This window comes from Mirounga leonina, unplaced genomic scaffold (assembly GCF_011800145.1).
Source record: "Mirounga leonina isolate KUSES-001 unplaced genomic scaffold, KU_Mleo_1.0 Mir_94, whole genome shotgun sequence".
Classification (NCBI taxonomy): Eukaryota; Metazoa; Chordata; class Mammalia; order Carnivora; family Phocidae; genus Mirounga; species Mirounga leonina.
This window is the reverse complement of record NW_023270855.1, coordinates 8014582-8033938: the sequence shown is the minus strand read 5'-3', so window position 1 is coordinate 8033938 and position 19357 is coordinate 8014582. Positions and strand designations below refer to the sequence as shown.

General features: G+C 46.6%; 1 protein-coding gene across 2 annotated transcripts in view; it reads left to right on the top strand.

Moving 5' to 3' along the window:
- TATDN2 (TatD DNase domain containing 2) overlaps positions 1–18603 on the top strand; it is a 34882-nt gene extending 16279 nt beyond the window's left edge. Inside the window, exons 4-8 of one of the 2 annotated variants that reach the window (XR_004677745.1) lie at positions 9424–10305; positions 14129–14256; positions 15745–15928; positions 16124–16221; positions 16345–16428. Coding sequence is in view for 1 of the 2 variants with exons in the window: in XM_034996557.1 (XP_034852448.1) it covers positions 9424–10305; positions 14129–14256; positions 15745–15928; positions 16345–16485 (1335 nt within the window). In the remaining variant the exon portion in view is untranslated. Of the gene's footprint in view, positions 1–9423; positions 10306–14128; positions 14257–15744; positions 15929–16123; positions 16222–16344; positions 16514–16694 lie in introns of those variants that run through there. The other variant, XM_034996557.1, reaches the window with a different exon arrangement.
- Positions 18604–19357: the final 754 nt, after the last annotated feature.

The following is a 19357-nucleotide window of genomic DNA, read 5'->3' as shown; positions in this document are numbered from 1 at the left end:
GATAAGATGTTGGTTGAAAAAGGGAAAAAGAAAAATTCAAAAAGAATAAAAAGACAAAAAGACAGTTAAAAAAAAATTAACTTTAAAAGACTAAAGAATCATGGTAAAAAAGCCGTGAATTCTATGTGCAGTATTCCCCTAGCGCTGGAGTTCTGACGTTCTCATTGATCGGTAAACTTGGTCTTGGCTGGCTGTTCTCGCTGATCTTCTGGGGAGGGGCCTGTTGCCGTGGTTTCCAAATGTCTCTGCCGGAGGCGGAATTGCCCCGCCCTTGCCCCCTCCCGGCTAAGTAATCTGCTCGGGTTTGGTCTCCGGGGCTTTTGTTCCCTGCGAGCTTTCCGTACAGCTTTGGAGGCGGAGAGTGAAAATGGCGGCCTCCCAATCTCCGCCCCGGAGGAGCCGAGAACTCGGGCCCGTTCCTCAGTGAGCCCCCAGAGAAAAGCAGTCAGTCACTCCCATCTCCCCGGTCTCCGGCCGCACTCCGTGCTCGCCCGGCCTGTGACCGCGCGTTTCTATCTCTGGCACCCGACCCCGGGTGGAGTCTCCAAACCCCACAGATCCCTGTGGTGCAGTCCCGCGCGGCTCCTCCCGGGGGAGGAAGGTGAGTCTCCCCGATCTGCCGCTTGTTGGGTCCCTGCTGGAGGAGCAGGGGCCCGACTGTGCCGCGGATCACGGTTTATGGCAACCCGAGCTGAGAGCTCGCGCCTGGGCTCCGCCTCTGCAGCCGGCTTCCCTGCTCCGTTACCTGGGAGCTCTGCCACACTCAGGCACCCCCGGTCTTTCTGTGACCCCGAGGGTCCTGAGACCACACTGTCCCGGAGGGTTCCACTCCCCACTTAGCCACCAGAGTGACGTCCCTTGGCGGAGCAGACTTTTAAAAGTTCCGATTTTGTGCTCCGTGGTTCTATCACTTGCCAGAAGCGGCCGATGGAGGCCCCTCCCCCGCCGTCTATCCTCCCGAATATTGCCTGGGATTCACTTCTCCGTACGTCCTACCTTCCAGAAAGTGGTCGCTTTTCTGTTTAGAGAGTTGTTGCTATTCTTTTCTTCGATCTCCTGTTGGGTTTGTAGGTGTTCAGAATGGTTTGATCCCTATCCAGCTGAATTCCTGAGAGGAGACGAAATCCAGGTCTCCTACTCCTCCGCCATCTTGCTCCGCCCCCCTGTTTACTTTCATTTTTGCTTTATAAGTAATTAAGGTGAGTGTATATAATAATACATACTTTTTTCATTTTTGACATACTTAATTTCTAAGAACACTGATGTTTTGAGTATTCCTTTTTTAGAGTATCCTATTCTTGTTTTGAGGTTATCGTGCCTTCTCTGGTCTCTGAGAGTATTATAGGTTTGTTTTGAAGTTTTCGTCTCTTTTTTGCACTACTTTTTCTCTGAGTTTCCTTCTGATTTTTTTCTTTTTTTTCTAAGTATTTTGGTTTCTATGTTTTATTTTTTTTAAAAGATTTTATTTATTTATTTGACAGAGAACGAGAGCAGGAACACAAGCAGGGGGAGAGGCAGAGGGAGAAGCAGGCTCCCCGCTCAGCAGGGAGCCTGATGTGGGTCTCGATCCCAGGACCCTGAGATCATGACTTGAGCCGAAGGCAGACACTTAACGACTGAGCCACCCAGGCACCCCGGTTTCTATCTTTTATGGTAGGGCTCTCCTGGAATGTGTTGCCTGTCCATTCATATTTAAAGATGGAACTTTTAAAAGCTGGTTGGAAGTTCTAAGTGTGTGGATGGGCTTACCAACTGCTGGCTTCAACATAGGGTGACAACACTGGGTGATTTTGTGGGGACCCCAACTGGATCTGTGGCTTCATCTTCAGAGGCTGCTCAGTGTCCCTGGGAGAAATGCTCCACTCCCCCATCTAGGAGGCACACATCTGGCTGGTGCTGTTCTAAGAGTCAAGTTGAGGGAGGGACCTGGGTTCTCACTGTCCAATATGCAATGGTCCCTCACCCTTGATTGTGTGTCTGTTGTTCCTGATTATTCCATAGGCTCCTTGGCTCAACTTTTTCAAGCATGAACCTTAGTCTTTTGCTGGATGGGGAAAAGGCAGACCTATCTGCACAGGATGGGAGCAGGGATCTCAGGATCTAACTTCACAGATTTCCAACTCATTCTCCTGTTTTCATCTTCAGCTTCACCTTTTCAGAGGTCTGGTACCTCCAATTCCTGAATCTTTTGGGGGTCCTGTACTGTGACTCCACATGTTTCTGGATTTTTCTCATTGCAGGCTTAGGTTTTGGTCTCTGTGGTCTGCTTATCCAATAACTGTTTATCTGTCTCTTTTCTAGCAGCTGATTTTTATTTAACTTGCTTTGCCGTTTTTTCTTTATGCTTTCTCTTTGTAGGTTTATGCCTTTACAAGTCATTTCCTATAATTTTCTTTTTTTTTTTTTAAGATTTAATATATTTATTTATTTGACAGAGAGACAGAGAGAGAGGGAACACAAACAGGGGGAGTGGGAGAGGGAGAAGCAGGCTTTCTGCTGAGCAGGGAGCCCGATGTGGGGCTAGATCCCAGGACTCTGGGATCGTGACCTGAGCCAAAGGCAGACGCTTAACAACTGAGCCACCCAGGCACCCCTCTTTTTTTTTTTTTGAGAGCGTATGCACAGGGGGTTGGGGGACAGGGCAGAGGGAGAGAGAGAATCTTAAGCCATGCCCGGTGTGGGGCTCAGTGTCACGACCCTGAGATCATGACCTGAGCCGAAATCAAGAGTTGGATGCTTAACTGAGCCGCCCTCATTTCCTATAATTTTCAAAGGGTTTTTTTGATAGGAAGGACAAAAACTACATAGGCTATATTGAACTGGAAATCCCAAGAACAGTAGGTGTTGTAACCTACTTTTTCTGCTAACTCGATGATGGGTGTGTTTCCTGTCTGATGTTGATCATGATCTTGTTGGGCTGCCTAGAATTCCCCTTGTATGGATGAACTTTTCAAACTTACACACCTGAACTCCTATTTGTCAGGCTGGACATTTAGATTGTCTTTAAGTATATATTTGGAAGTAGCATGATATGGTAGGTAAGCACTGCGTGCTGGGATGAGATAGTTTGGGTTCAAATCCTGGCCACCTGAACTGTGATCATGAGAAAGCCACTTAACCTCTTTGAGCCCCAGTTTCTTCTGTGTAAAGAGTCACAGTTGTTGAAATCTTACTATGGTTAAACAAATACAGGGATCAGCACACTTATTCTGTAAAGGGCCAGATAATATTGTAGACTTTGTGGGCTTTGTTGTAACTGTTCAGCTCTGCTGTAGTAGCATGAAAACAGAGACTTAAGTGAACGGGCCTGACCAGATTCCAGGGAGATTTTGTTTACACCAATAGACAGTGTGTTGGATTTGGCCTGTGGGCCTCTGTTTGCTGAACCCTGAACGATACATGAAAACACTTGGCTCAGTGCCTAAGTGTATAGTAGGACTTCAGTAAATGTAAGTTTAAAATTTACCATATTGGTGAGAACATAAGGCAATCATGAACATAGGTAATGTCCCATTTTCTCAAAAAGAAAATCCAAGGGCTGCCTGGATGGCTTAGTTAAAGCGTCTGCCTTCGGCTTGGGTCATGATCCCAGGGTCCTGAGATCGAGTCCAACAGGCTCCTTGCTCAGCGGGGAGCCTTCTCCCTCTGCCTGCCATTTCCCCCTGCTTGTGCACTTGCGCTCTCTCTCTGACAAATAAATAAATAAAATCTTAAAAAAAAAAAAAAAAGCATAAAGAAAATCCAAAAACCTTTTCTTGGCCATCTTGACCATATAAGCCTTTCAAGCACTTAGATGACATAATTGTAATGGTATGTATTTCTAGTTACACATGCATTTTTGGATTCATAATTTTCCCCACTCTGCCATTTTTCCCACTCTCACATTTCATTAAATAATTTTACTGAAACTTCACATGTCTTTGACATGGTCTTTGTTGTCCCTGGAGTTTCTTTTTGAGTCATGTAGCATGATTTCCTGAACTTCCCTGATAATAAGAATGAGAGCATCTGACTCAGGTCTGAGGTGGGATGTGGGAATCTGTGTTTTTAAACAAGTACCCTTGGAAGATAGAGAAATTTGGGAAGTAGCTAGAGGATGTCATATACCCTTTCTTCTGATTTGGAATTTTAACTTTTTGTGGAAAATTTAAAACACTTATGAAAATTATCCATTCACTTGTCAACTCATCTTCAACAATGAATTCACTGCTAATCTTGTCTTACCTTTTTTTCTCTCCACAAATTTTTTTTTGTTAATAAAGTAAGCTCCATACCTGACATGGGGCTTGAACTCACCACCTTGAGATGATGAGTCACATGTTCTGTGGACTGAGCCAGCTAGGTTCCCCTCTCCACAAATTATTTTGAAGCAAATCCCAATTACTGTATCATTTCATCCATAAATATTTCATTGTGAATTTCTAAGAGATACAGTGATCTTTAGAAAAAAACAAGCATAAGTACAATTTTATTAGACCCCCCCACACACACATGTGCACACACACACACACACAGAATCCTTAATAACATCAATGGTCCAGTCATGATTAAATAATCCTGTTTGTTTCATGATATTTTTAATTTGTTTAAAACAGTATCCAAATGAGAGCCGTTATGTGGCAATTTCTAAATATCTCAAGTCTCTTAGTCCTTGTAGATTCTCATCCCCTCCCATTGTGGTATAATTTTTCCATTGTAAAAATAGGACATTTGTCTTGTAGTTTTCTGCAGCCAAGATTGTGCTGATGAGATATAGCACTTTTTGAATACATATATAATTCTGTCCCTGGAAATTTATGCCCAGTTGCCAATAGCTGTTCCTGTCACACTCAGGCAGTTTGTGGTTCATTTTTTCTGGAAGTGTATTTTGGGAGTGCTACCATGTAGCAACTTCCAATTATTTTTCAGGTTACTTTTTTTTTTTTTTTAAAGATTTTATTTATTTATTTGACAGAGAGAGACACAGCGAGAGAGGGAACACAAGCAGGGGGAGTGGGAGAGGGAGAAGCAGGCTTCCCAAGGAGCAGGGAGCCCGATATGGGGCTCGATCCCAGGACCCTGGGATCATGACCTGAGCCGAAGGCAGACGCTTAACGACTGAGTCACCCAGGTTCCCCCAGGTTACTTTTTGAGTAAATAATATTCTCGTGGTTCGAAAATAAAAAATAAAAGCTATTTAGTGAAAAGTAGCTTTCCAGCCTGGTCCTGTGTTATCCTATTCCTCCACCTGGATACCACTTTATAAGTTTCTGAAGTATTTTTCCAGTGTCTCCTTATGTGTAACCACTTAGCCATATTGCTTTTTTTTTTTTCTTAAAGATTTTATTTATTTGAGAGAGAGAGAAATCATGAATGGGGTGGGGAGGGGCAGGGGGAGAAGGAGAAGCAGACTCCCCTGAGCTGGGAGCTCAATGTGGGGCTCGATGATCCCAGGACCCCGAGATAATGACCTGAGCCAAAGGTAGACATTTAACCGACTGAGCCACTCAGGTGCCCCTACTGTATTGCCTTTTATTTTTATTATTTAATTTTTATATGAGAGAGCATGAGCACAAGTGGGGGGTAAGGGGGAGAGGCAGAAGCAGACCCCGCTGAGCAGGGAGTGGGACCCGGGGCTTGATCCAAGGATCCTGAGATCACGACCCAAGCTGAAGGCAGATGCCTAACTGACTGAGCCACACGGGCACCCCCTATATTGCTTTTTAAAGTGAAATTTAAAAAGCAAAAAGTGATCTTTAAAAGATTTGTTAAAATTGAAGTCCAGTGGAATTGTGAGGTCATATCCCCCAGGAATAATTATTAAATCTGGTATGTCTCTTTGCCTAACCCTGCCCCCCCCCTTGTTTTTTAAGATTTTATTTATTTATTTGACAGAGAGAGCGTGCACAAGCAGGGAGAGAAGCAGGGTCCGTGATCAGCGGGGAGCTAGATGCGGGGCTGGATCCTAGGACCCTGAGATCATGACGTGAGCTGAAGGCAGATGCTTAACTGACTGAGCCACCCAGGTGCCCCGAATACCCCTTCTTTTTTAAAAAATGGAAGAGGGAAAAAAGGGAAGTAAGGAACCTTCCTGTAAGCATCCAATGTTAGTTTGGTTGAGATCTGTTTGGGGTCATTTGTCCTCCTCACATAAAAGAACCTCTGTTTGTAATACAGGAGACTTTTGTAAGAAGTGGAATATAAAATGATGCCTCCTGGGGCACCTGGAGGGCTCAGCTGGTTGAGTGCTCGACTCGGTTTTGGCTCAGGCTGTGGTCTCGGGGCCCTGGGATCCATTACCACCACAGGCTCCGCACTCAGCAGGGAGTCTGCTTGAGATTCTCTCTCCCTCTCCCTCTGTCCCTCCCCCTGCTTGCACTCTCACTCTCTCTCTCTCTCTCTCTGTCTAAAATAAATAAAATCTTTAAAAAGATGCCTCCTTTATGAGGGATTATTTTGGGGGGCAAAACCTTGGTTTGGGTATTTTTTGTAGTTTTAATCAGATTAACTTGTTATTAAAAAGTAGAATTTCCAAGAGCTGTATTGCAAAGATGTTAGTTGCATGTTACTGTATGTGAGAATCGTTTTAACGTTGAGGTGCACATATACAAAAGTAATGATTCCGCTATGCCTTATTGGAAAAAGGGAAAAAAAAAAACCGAACTTGTTAAGCTCTAGTAATACTGCATTTTTTATTGTCTGGGTTAGTAGAAATTTCCACCATAATTAGATAGTTTTTGAAGGATTATTCTCCCTTAGAGATTAACTTTTAAAATTTATTTTTTATTATTATTTTTAAAGATTTTTAAAGATTTTATTTATTTGACAGAGACGCAGCGAGAGAGGGAACACAAGCAGGGGGAGTGGGAGAGGGAGAAGCAGGCTTCCCGCCGAGCAGGGAGCCTGATGTGGGGCTCGATCCCAGGACCCTGGGATCATGACCCGAGCTGAAGGCAGACGCTTAACGACTAAGCCACCCAGGAGCCCCTTAAAAAACTTCTTTAAAAAAGATTTATTTATTTTAGAGAGTGCGTGCATGTGGAGGGGGAGGTAGAAAAAGAGGGAGAGAAGTAGACACCGCACTGAGCGGTGAGCCTGATGCAGGGCTCCATCCCAGGTCCCTGAGATCATGACCTGAGTTGAAATTGAGTCTGAGCCACCCAGGCACCCCAAAATGTTTTGTTGTTTTTTTTAAAGTGAGCTCTATGCCCAAGGTGGGGTTTGAATTCGCAACCCAGAGATCAAGAGTTGCATGCTCTAATGACTGAGCCAGCCAGACACCCCTTAAAAAACTTTTTATGGGAAATTTCAAACATACTCAAATTAACTACTAGTGTTAGTAAATCCCCCAGGTGCCTGTCACTCAGCTTCAGGAGTTCAGATTAAATTTTAAATATGCTGCAATTTAAGTTATCTTACATCTTGGAAAAGATTCTTGTTTGGATATTTTTGTTATTCAGGAAAGGAGTAGCAGGAAGAAAATCTAAAGTAGGAAAGTATCATATGGGAAGTTCATAATTCATTAACATTTTTGTTACCAATATTTGTTTTCTTTTGGAGTATAGGTAGCGGTATGGAAGGTTAGTATAGGCAGTAGAAACAAAAAATGTTCCCATTTTAAGGAGATAATCAATTTATCCATCATGCTTCTTTGTAGTGAATTTTTCATTATGTGAATTGTATTATACAAATATTTTTAGGAAAAGAGCTTTGTAAGGCCTGTTGCTCAAGCCATCTGGTCCCTGTGGGTATAGATGGTTTCATTAACCAAAAGAAACCAGTCTTCTTTGCATGAGTTGAGATCCCTGTTTTTACTGTATTTCTCAAACCTGATTTGCATCCAAGTGACATGGGGACTTAAATACAGAGTCCTTGGGGACCTGTTGAATCACAATATCACAGATGAGGGTGGGGTAGCTTTAAAAAGCCCCCAGTTAGTTCTGATGTGAAGCTAAATTCAGGAGCCATTGCCTCATTTATTCTACAAATTAAATCATCAAATATTTATGAGCACAGTATGCTAGGCACTGTTGTTGGTGTCTGGGAGACACGAGTGAAGAAAATAAAAATTCCTGACCTTGAAAACTTCTGTTCTAGCAGGACTAAATTGATTTAATGTAATGTATGGCTGGTTTATCCATTTACTATTGCCAAGCAGTGGCTTAAACTAAATGTTTTATTTTGCTCTCAACTTTGTGAGTGAGGAATTCAGGAAGGTCTAGACAGGGCAGGTCTTGCTTGGGGGTCGGGGTGCTGTACTCTCATGCTTCTGAAACCCCAGTATCCCGGCAGGACGGGCAAGATGCTCGCTCACGTGGCCGGCAGTTGAGGCTGGCACCTACAGGTGACCTCTCGAGAATATGGAGGGCTTCAGGGTGGTCTGGCCTCTTCCCTGGTGGTTGGCTTCCCTGTGAGGAATAAGCTGACAGAACCAGGGGGAAGCCACAAGGCTGTTCGGACTGCTGCTGTGTTCTGCTGGCTACACGCAAGTCACTAGATTGGCCCAGGTTCAAGGGGAAGGGAGGGCTCACAACCCCACCTCTCAATGGGGAGTAATGTAAAGCGAGTTTGCAGACACATTTTAAACCCACCATGACTATGTGGTTTTGCATTTGAAATGTTAGAGACATGTTAGAGTTGAGATATGTTGGGTGCTGCCTTTCTCTAAAATCCCCAGTACACAGTGTATTCTAGTGAGAGCAGTTTTTCTCCAAAGGGATCATTCAGAAAGGGAGTACAGGTATGGCATCCCTTTAAGGATGATACTCTTTTTTTTTTTTTTTTTTTTTTTAAGATTTATTTATTTACTTTAGAAAGAGTGAGAAGAGTGCATGTGCGTGGCGGGGAGGGGCAGAGGCAGAGGGAGAGAGACTCTCATGCAGACTCCCCACTGAGCCCGGAGCACGACATAGGGCTCCATCCCACGGCCCTGAGATCATGACCTGCCGAAATCAAGAGTTGGACGCTCAACTGACTGAGCCACCCGGGCGCCCCTAAGGATTCTAAGTATTTTATATTTTCCAAATATTCTGCTATGGGCACACTTAACTTTAAAACCAGAATAAAAAAATACAGTTTAATTAAACAAACATAAAACTGGTTGTTTCCCAAGAAGGAAGGAAAACAGATGTCTTGCCATCTATATCATTAGCCGTAAGATGTCACAGACGAGTAACTATCCCCCTCTCCTACATAATAAATACAAAGTATTCTAAGACTTTGGTCACAAGTTTATTCCCTGAACCTCATACGACTGCCTATAGCTGTAATCTGGCTCACATTCTAGACATTATGAGGAAAGCAGGCAACAAAGTAATGAGCCAATGCAAAGCCTTCACCATGGCCAGAAAAACAAGGCAGAGTTTATGTTCTGCTGATGACTTGAGCATGAGAGGCCGTCTTCACACAGGAGGGCTCACCCATCGTTTGTTTTCTTTTCTGCAGCCTAAAGAAAGGGAGGTGGTGATAGAGCACACCTCTTCAGGAAGTGACTGGTCTGACGTGGATGAGGTCTCCACAGTCAGATTCTCTCAGGAGGAGCCCAGCTCGCTGAAGCTCTCCACAGTTCTGGAGCCTTCTGCCTTCCCCACTGACTATGTCATGTACCCGCCTCATTTGTACAGTAGCCCGTGGTGTGACTACGCCAGCTATTGGACGAGCGGCGCCAAGCCTCCTGGCTACCCGGCCGTGGGCGGGGGCGGCAGCGACCCACTGCAGGCAGGGAGGGGCGGCCGGGCCCTCCTGAGTGATTGTTCTCCTAACTCTCCAGTGAGCTCCCAGAACACCTCCAGAGACCAGGAGGTGACCGAGGAAGGCAGATCCCAGAACGCTCGTTCATTTCGTTTCTCCAGAAGCTCAGAAGAAGAGGTGAAGGAGAACAGAGCGCTCCAGGAGGAGGCGCCACCCCGTCCCTGCGGAGGACACGCATCTAGCTCCCTGCCAAGGCACCATCGGGAGTCGGGCCTAGAGGAGGGTTTCATTGATACCCACTGTCACTTGGACATGCTGTATTCCAAGCTGTCTTTCAAAGGGTCCTTTACCAAGTTCAGAAAAATTTACAGCAGCTCCTTCCCTAAGGAGTTTCAGGGCTGCATCTCTGACTTCTGTGATCCTCGGACACTGACAGATTGCCTGTGGGAGGAGCTGTTGAAAGAGGATCTGGTTTGGGGAGCCTTTGGCTGTCATCCTCATTTTGCGCGTTACTACAGTGAGAGTCAAGAGAGAAATCTTCTGCAAGCATTAAGGCACCCCAAGGCTGTGGCATTTGGGGAAATGGGCTTGGATTACTCCTACAAGTGCACCACGCCTGTCCCGGAACAGCACAAGGTAATGCGGCTCTCCTTCGTTTGCTCACGGTTTCAATTCCTCTGTCAGTTGTTGAACCTAACAATAAAGGTTTCTCTACTTTCAGATCTAGAGAATTTAGAACCCTTAAAAATATAATTGCTCTTGTCCAGACCATCAAAATGTCACTTGTCAAATGCTTCACCAACTATTTCTTTATTATGTAGGAGAGGGGGGTAGTTACTCGTCTGTGACCTCTTACGGCTAATGATATAGATGGCAAGACATCTGTTTTCCTTCCTTCTTGGGTAACAACCAGTTTTATGTTTGTTTAATTAAACTGTATTTTTTATTCTGGTTTTAAAGTTAAGTGCGCCTATAGCAGAATATTTGGAAAATATAAAACTGTGTAATGAAGAGAATTTCCCATCCCACCAGCGATGGCAACTACTATTTTTTGAGCATGGACATTTGGCAAGGGAAGGGTGGTTCCAGCATTTCAGTGGAAGTTTCTGATTTGGGAAGGAGCAGGACGAGGAGAACGACCCTCCCACCCTGTCACTGTTCACACTGCCAGGTTGCCTTTGTTCTAGAATTTGTTGTGTGCAGTCGTCCGCCGATGCCTGGTAGGCTGGGTTTGTGTGCCCAGTATGCTCCAGGCCTCGGCGAGCAGGTGCATGGATGGCAGAGGGCAGACAGAATTTGGCAAGTTGGCTTTCCCTTTGGCGCTGTCCCCAGCCCAGTTGGGTCAACCTCTGCTGTATACTGATGCTGGGCCCCATCGCTCCTGGCATCTGTGGTTAATTGTAAATTAAGAGAGGGGAATCTTCTAGAGGCAAAGATTTCTTTCTTCTTTTTTTTTTTTTAAAGATTTTATTTATTTGATAGAGAGAGACACAGCGAGAGAGGGAACCACAAGCAGGGAGAGTGGGAGAGGGAGAAGCAGGCTTCCCGCCGAGCAGGGAGTCCGATGTGGGGCTTGATCCCAGGACTCTGGGATCATGACCTGAGCCAAAGGCAGACGCCCCACTAGGCACGCAAGGCTTAACAGTTAATTTACATAAGAAACAATTTCAGGTGTTCAGATGCTTCGGAATCTTCGAATCTCTTTTATTTTATGTTTAAAAAGATTTTTATTGGGCGCCTGGGTGGCTCAGTTGTTAAGCAACTGCCTTTGGCTCAGGTCATGGTCCCAGGGTCCTGGGATCGAGTCCCATATCGGGCTCTCTGCTCCGCGGGAAGCCTGCTTCTCCCTCTCCCACTCCCCCGCTTGTGTTCCCTCTCTTGCTGTGTCTCTCTCTGTCAAATAAATAAATAAAATCTTAAAAAAAAAAAAAAGATTTTTATTTATTTGAGAGAGAGTGTGAGAGAGAGAGCACGAACAGGGGGAGGTGTAGAGGGAGAGGGAGAAGGAGGTTCCCTACTGAGCAGGGAGCCTGATGCTGGCTGATCCCAGAACTCTGGGATCATGACCTGAGCCGAAGACAGACGCTTAACCGACTGAGCCACCCAGGCGCCCCCAGAAGGATCTCCAGATGAGTTCTCTAGGACCTGTTGAGGTTACTAAATTTGGAACAGGATGATTTTGACTTGATATACTTTCACACAGGTAGGTGGGATTTTATTTGTGTGAATGTTTCCAGTTTACTTTATCTAATGAGTTCTAGTGTAAATAGTGTTTCTGTTCAGAATTAGGTTTGTCTTACACATTCACACAACCTCTTGCCTGTCCAGAGTTCCCTTTCACTACTAATACTAGGAAGCTTGAGTTTCTGGCTTGAGGTGGTCATTTATTAGTCAGAAGTGAATGGAAAAATAGCTAAATTTGAAGACCTAGTGAACAGATTTTTAAGAAACTGGAAAGAATATTTAGTATTCAGCTTTCCTGGCTTGTTTCTCTGGCTCAAGGCAGGTGTGGTATGGAAAGAAGGACAGTTGAGAAATGGATGCACTGAGGCCACTGGCAGGAGGAAGGGCCTTGTATTTAATTGTATAGATGGTGTTTATGGAATGCCTGCCGTGTGCCAGGAAATGTGCTGAGTATTTCACAGTAACTTTTTCCTTGATTAAGTTGTTACGGTATCAGATGTGCATATAGAGGCACATAGGGCACGCCGCACCACAGACTGAACTGGAAGTTATCGCAGAGGGTGGTGAATAAAATCTTGTGGCTCTCCCCTGGCTTGGTGAGATAGGACTTAGGACTGGAAAAGGGGGATTCAGAGGAAAGAAATTGCTGGCAGCAGGAGGGCAGGACCCCTGCTTGTGCACTCTCTCTCTCTCTCTCTCTCTGATAGATAGATAAATAAATAAAATCTTAAAAAGAGAAAATGGAATCTCTGGCAGCCTCCTGCCTCTGTAGGGGTCTGCGGAGGGCAGGTGTGCTAGGAGGGGATCCAGCCAGCTGTAGATACTGGAACTAGCCCAGCCTTAAAGCCTCTACCAAGCATTCTAAGGATTTTGGTGTCAGTGGCCTTTTTCTTTCTGTTGAAAACACAGGTTAAACAAGAATGACATCAGAATTGTTACTGGCTCAGTGTCACTCTTTGGAGAAGAGGTAGCACAAGCGTCAGACTTGAAAATGTCATTCTCAAGTGAATATCACAGGGCTTGAAGTACCGGCAGTATTTTATTTGATGTCAAAATGCAAACATGGATTATATTCCACAGTTGAAAACTACTCATGGAAACATGAAGTTTAAGATGAGGTCATTTGTTTATAATGAATTAATACTTGTGTTCTTCTAAAGCTGAACTTGTTAGAGGAAAGAAGTCCTAGCGCCTTTTTAAAAAAATTTATTTTTATTCATTTTTTTAAGATTTTATTTATTTGACAGAGAGAGCAGGAGCAGGAACACAAGCAGGGGGAGTGGGAGAGGGAGAAGCAGGCTTCCCGCTGAGCAGGGAGCCCGATGTGGGGCTCAATCCCAGGACCCCGGGATCATGACCTGAGCTGAAGGCAGATGCTCAATGACTGAGCCACCCGGGCGCCTTCCTAGCCCCTTTTTCATTTAAATTATTAACAATATGTGTATTTTACTAGTGACTTGCTTTTTTTTTTTTTTTCTTAAAAAATATACTCAGTCGGTAGAGTATGCGACTCTTGATCTTGGGGTTTTGAGTTCAAGTCCTATGTAGGGTGTAGAGATTACTTAAAAATAAAATCTTAAAAAAAAAAAGAAAGAAGAAAGTTAAAAAATGGAAGGTAGCGTATCAGTAGGTATTCACCTAGAGGGGTATCTGATTTTGGTTGAGTAAAGAAAGTAAGTTGGAGAAAATATGTAATTTCCATTCTTTCAAGTATTTGAGCACCTTCCAAGACCCAGGTATTGTGCGAATGTGTGAGTGTGAGTGTGTGTGTGTGTGTGTGCACGCGCGCGCACACACAACTCTTTGGAAAATGTGTGGAAGGTGATTACCTTTTGGGAGTAGGAGTAGAGGTGGGGACAGTGAGGGGAAGAACATGTAAGTCGAACTTTATGTTCCTGAGCCCTGCCCTGAAAACCCACATAGGCATGGCATGGTGGTTGCCATGTGTTGTGCCCGGGTTCATGTTTGAATTGTGGTGCTCCAGCTTACCAGCTGCAGATTACTTGACCCCTCTTGGAGCCTCTTTTTCTTGACTGCATGGTGGGCCAACAGCAGTAACCTACCTTGGGGCGCCTGTGAGGGTCATGTTAGTCATACACCGAGAGTGCTCTGAGCACTACCTGTAGTGAGGACCCCGTAAGTGTGGGCTATTATTGTAATACATTACATAGTCTGCAGAATTGGAGACCGTGGGGCTGCCTCTTGGCCTGGGTGTTGTGGGGCTGTAACAGACTTCTGACGTGGCTCTAACAGGCGTCCCCTTGCCTTCTCCCAGGTGTTCGAGAGACAGCTGCAGCTGGCCGTGTCTCTGAAGAAGCCCTTGGTGATCCATTGCCGAGAAGCTGATGAAGATCTACTGAACATCATGAAAAAATTTGTGCCCTCGGACTACAAGATCCATAGGTTAGAAGGCTGGAGCTTTGGTGGGCAAATGAAACAAACACTTCTTTCTGTGTAGGACATTAGTTGGAAAAAGGAAAACCCAGTGAGGAGAAGATGATAGTATTCAGTCTTTGTGATGTAGTATCTTCTCTAAAGATTAAGTATTAGGTTGAACCATATGAAATTTCTGATTTTGACCATTTATTACTAACAAAATGGCGATTTCATATGGTTTGAGCTAATATCCTAAATTAGTGGTGAGCAAGAAGGGGACTTTTGTGACCCTCATCCCTGGTGGCAGGCTAACATGAAGTCTGAGTGCTCCGAAATGAGGGCTCTTGATCTGGGGAGAGGCCACTGTGTTGTGATTTAGCGTGCAGATATCATCCCAGGGCACCTACAAAGAAGTTCTTTGCTTTTCTGAATTTGAAAGTTCATTTCCCCCCATGAAAATTCAGTATGTGTTTAATCTTAATTGTATCCAGGGGCTCTTAAGTTGATCATCTACTGTGTGCCTGTCATGGGTGTTGGCTCAGGGCCCCCGGGAGCAGCTGTGGGAGGCAGATGAGTCATCTGGTGCAGAGCCCGGGGCCTAGGTGGGCATAAGGTGCTGTGGGAGCCAGAAGAGGGGCCATTAGCTTAGCTTTGCTGGAGAGGGGCCAGGAGGTGACGCCTGGGCTGGCTTTTTCAAGATGGGTGAGATGGGTTAACTGAAAAAAAAAAAAAAAAAAAAAAAGAGTCTAGGACCCAAACCAGGTGTTGATGGGCAGCAGAAGGCGGTGGACTATCAGGCCAGACTGCTCCCTTTCAGGTGCCCAAGCAGAGAGCATGACCTCTCTGACTGGTAGCGCATACCAGAGATGAGATACAGTCCCTTGGCTCTTCAGGGTGGGTTGGTTGGTTTCTCATGGCTTTGTTTTGGGATGTCTTTGAAGGAAATCTCATGGGGGCAGGTAAACCAGGGCTTAGACGGCTCAATGAAGTGTTGTGGCTGGAGGAAGCCATGCATTTTCAGATTGGTTAACAATATGTCGTGTACTAAGAACATGAATAGTTACCAAACAGAGAAGATTCCCCTGTAGTCCCACTCCCTAATATCGTCCCTTTTTTGTTTCCTTCCAGTCCATTTGACTGCAGAAACATAATTTTTACCTATTGTAATTGTGATCTTGGAGGGGCCACAGGCTTTAATTCTGCTTCTCTTGTGTTATAAGCGTACCCTGGCCCTGTATTGTTCTCTGTTCCCTGTGGGGATCACTTGAAGTGCCTGTATAGGATTTGGCGCTCGGATGGGTTGACTGCTGAGCTTCAGTCACCAAGAGTCACCTTGGGTCTTACTGTGTTGGAACCAGCTCTTGTCTGGTTCCTGTGGAGTCCTTCACTTGGATGTAGTCGTTGTGTTTCTGGGAATTTGTCCACAGAAGAGAATTTGAGAGGGGAGTTGGGGGCTGTTGCAGAGGGCGCTGTGAGAAGGGTCCTGACCTGGAAACCCTCCCCTCCCCCCACCAGGCACTGCTTCACCGGCAGCTACCCGGTCATTGAACCCTTGCTGAAGCACTTCCCCAACATGTCTGTGGGCTTCACAGCCGTCCTGACTTACTCTTCGGCCTGGGAGGCGCGGGATGCTCTGAAGCAGATCCCGCTGGAGAGAATCATCGTGGAAACGGATGCTCCCTACTTCCTGCCCCGACAGGTAGGGGTGTCATCAGGCTGAGTTGAGGTGGGGGTGGGGGGGGAGGGGGCCGGTCACCTTTGCAAGGTTGGCAGGGCCAGAGCCCCATTGACTTCCAGGTCTCCCCCTTGGCTGTGTAGATGTCTCCTTGTTGTGGCTCTGCAGAACCAAAAGTCTAGGGGGCTGAGAAGCTGAAGGGTAACCACTCTCTTCCAGGCAGTGCAAAGCCCTACCCTGTAGAGGGTAGTCCAAGGAAGCGTGGGACCCTGCTCACCCAGAGCCCCCCATGACTAGGACTCTCCCTGCACCTGCAGGTAAAGGGGTCTCTACAGGGCAGCCCCAAAGAGGTCCTTGCTGGGGAAGGGCAGGGAGGGGGATCTGTGTCATGGCTGTGCGCAGAAGGCACAGTGATGTTCTGAATGCTTGATGTCTTCCAGGTTCCCAAAAGCCTCTGCCAGTACGCCCACCCAGGCCTGGCCTTGCATACCGTTCGAGAGATTGCGAGGGTCAAAGATCAGCCGCTCGCGCACACCTTGGCCACCCTGCGTGAGAACACCAGCCGCCTCTACAATCTTTAAGCAGAGCGGGTGCAGTCCGGAGAAAAAGGTCAGACTAGAAAAAGGTCATAAAAATCACATTATAGGTTTTTATAAAAATCAGGACAAAAATAGGTTTCTCTGCATTTTCTTACTGTAGAGAATGTGAACATAGAGTGAGCATTAAGCCTGATCTGTCTTGAGTGAACTTGGTTTGGGACCTTCTTCCTTTTCTCTTCCCACCCCTCCAGGACAACCAGTGGCCTGACAGAAGATGGGTCCCAGGTCAGGGAGATGTCTGGAGAGCCTACTGGAATGAAGAAAAGCAGGACAGGATGTTTGCCTACTTGGAGCTGGTCGGTGGGGTGGGGTGCAGCCGAGTGGGATGCTGGTGAAGGGTTACCCCCAGGGCAGTCAGTGGAGAAGGAAGAGGCCGAAAGGAGGGCGCAGCACGTCTGTCAATCCTGATCCCCATGCTCTGCAGCCTGCGGTTTTGAGCAGTCTTCACAGACACCCTCCTCCTCGTCTGAGCACATGTGGGTGTGTAACATGGCTCCTGGTGGTTCTCGGTTCTAAAAATGAACTCCCAAGTGGGAAACCTCCTCTGGGGGACATTGGCTGGAGCCCCATCTCGGAGGTTTCTGGTCCTGCCACCGCGAAGTCCTCCCCCACCTTCCTGGGACGAGTCTTCAGTTCGGCTGCCCTGTTGGCATGTCGGCTCCGCTTGGGCATGGGAGGAAGACCTCGGCTGCTGGCCTTGCTCGTTCCACGGCCAGTGGTATGGAGGGGCTGGGGGCGCTCATTGGCCGGGAAGTCCTGGCCGATGGGGATGGGACAGACTGGGGGACTCGAGGAAGAGGAAATTTCTGCTTACTGGTGCCCCCAGGGCTGCAGCTCGCTTACTGCTTACTGGTGCCCCCAGGGCTGCAGCTCGCTTGTGTTGGACTGAGAACGGTCCAGTTTGCAGCAGATGTGACCTCCTACTCTGCTGTCAGGGGCTCCCAGCTGCCCGTTGGTCCATTTTTGCCCCATTCCCCTGGAGCACTGGACCAAGAATATTTCTGTTTCAACCCATGTGACAGCCCCCTGTGTGCCCCACCCAGGTTGAGAGGTAAACCAGTTTAATTCTTCAAAACTCTGCTGGGGCTGCTTAGCCCCGGTCTCCGGCCTGTGCAGAGCAAGCAGGCCCGGTGTCTGCCTTCCAGTCCCCTCCCGGGGCTCTCCCTTGCCTTGGCCTTGTCTGTGTCCTTTCTCTGTGTTGGAAGTGGGAGGCTCTCCTTTGACTTTTGAGCAGTTGGGTCATCAAGTTCTAAGCTCTGTTCTGTTCCCTGCTGGTATATCTGTTACAAGCCCTGGAAGGTTATGGTCGGGCGTTAAGTGTGAGGACACTCTGCACTTTGTCCAAAAGGATCCTTTACCTAGAGCTCCCACAGTGAGACAGGACACCCTGAGTCCCTTGTCTGTTTCTTGGAGGCCAGAGGCTTAAATCGTAAGACCCATCCCTTAATGATGGATTTCTCTAGGTGTTTTCAGAAGGTGCATTTGAGCCTTGTAAGTGAAAAGGGAATGGACTCAATATTTCCTCTCTGGTATTTCCGTCTCGCCCCGGTACACCCGTCACTGGTCTGGGAAGTAGGCCCTGATTCACGTTCGACCTTCCACGGGTCAGCTGTGGGTTGTCTGTGCCTCCCGTTCGCCAGTGTGGGGAGTCGGGGGCTTGTTCTCCTGCTTGGAGGAATCGGAGGACTGAGTGTTTCAGAGTGCTTTATTGTCACCCCAACGAACTGCACCCTGTCCATCCCCTTCACCACGAGCCCCGGACGTTAATACTGCCCACACCAGCAGCGGATGGGCCTGTGCTGGAGGGTTCGGGGGGAGGACTGAGTGGATGTCCCCGAGCCTGTGTGGCCTCCCTGCCAAGGTAAAGCACAAGGTGCTATATACTTTCACCTCTAGGATTTAAGATGGTCATTTCTGTGTGTCACACAGTGAAACACGACTTGTGTGGGTGCGAAAGCCAGTGGGCATTGTTTTTGATTCGATTTTTGGCTGGCTGACGTGATTGTGTTTGCTGTGCTGCCGGAATGCCTCTGTATCTCCCCCACCCCCTGCCCCTTTTGGCCATCTCTTTCTGAAAATAAAGTGATTGGTCTTCAGCCAGCTCCTATGCTCTCTGTGTTTGGTCAGATTTCTCAGAGTGATGACAACAAGTTGTTGTAACCTGAGAATCCAAAGGTCTGGAGAAATTCTCGAGTGTACATATATGTCTCTGCAAAATTAAAGTGGTAATAATACATGGTACCTTCTTACAAGTTCGGCCACCCTTGAGCATTAACCCATTTCTTGCCTGGAACTCGGGAGTAAGTACTTAGGTCTTTTCTTTCCTCTTCCTTTCCCCCCCACACCACACTGCGGTGGGAAAAATATGGCACATAAGGGTGGTATTGACTGAATCCGTTGTCTCGAGGGGAGGCTCTGGACTGCGAGCTTCTCTGACGTCTCTGGGCAAACTTGGGGGAAGCCCCGGGTCACTACTTGAGGTCGGTCCTTTCATTTTGTGCTAAGGTATTAATGAACACCGGTGCACAAACTGAAAGTAAACCTGGGAAAAGGAAGGCTGTGTTCCAGGAATGCTAAAGAAATCTGAAACCAGAGTCGATACATTGTCGAGACCCCATCATTGATGGTATATTTTCAGCAAAATCCTGTCACTTTGTCTCTTCCATTCCTTCCCAGGTGAGCACGCAGTTGACTGCATCTGCTTGGTGATGGTCTTATTTGTGGCTAGAAATCTGCTGCTCTCGACTTTTCCGGTGCTTCCGTCTTTCTCTCTGTATTGAGCTTGGGAGCAGTTACTAACTGTTTACCATGAGCACTTGGATGTTTGTGTCACTGAGTTGTATAAAATCAGGGC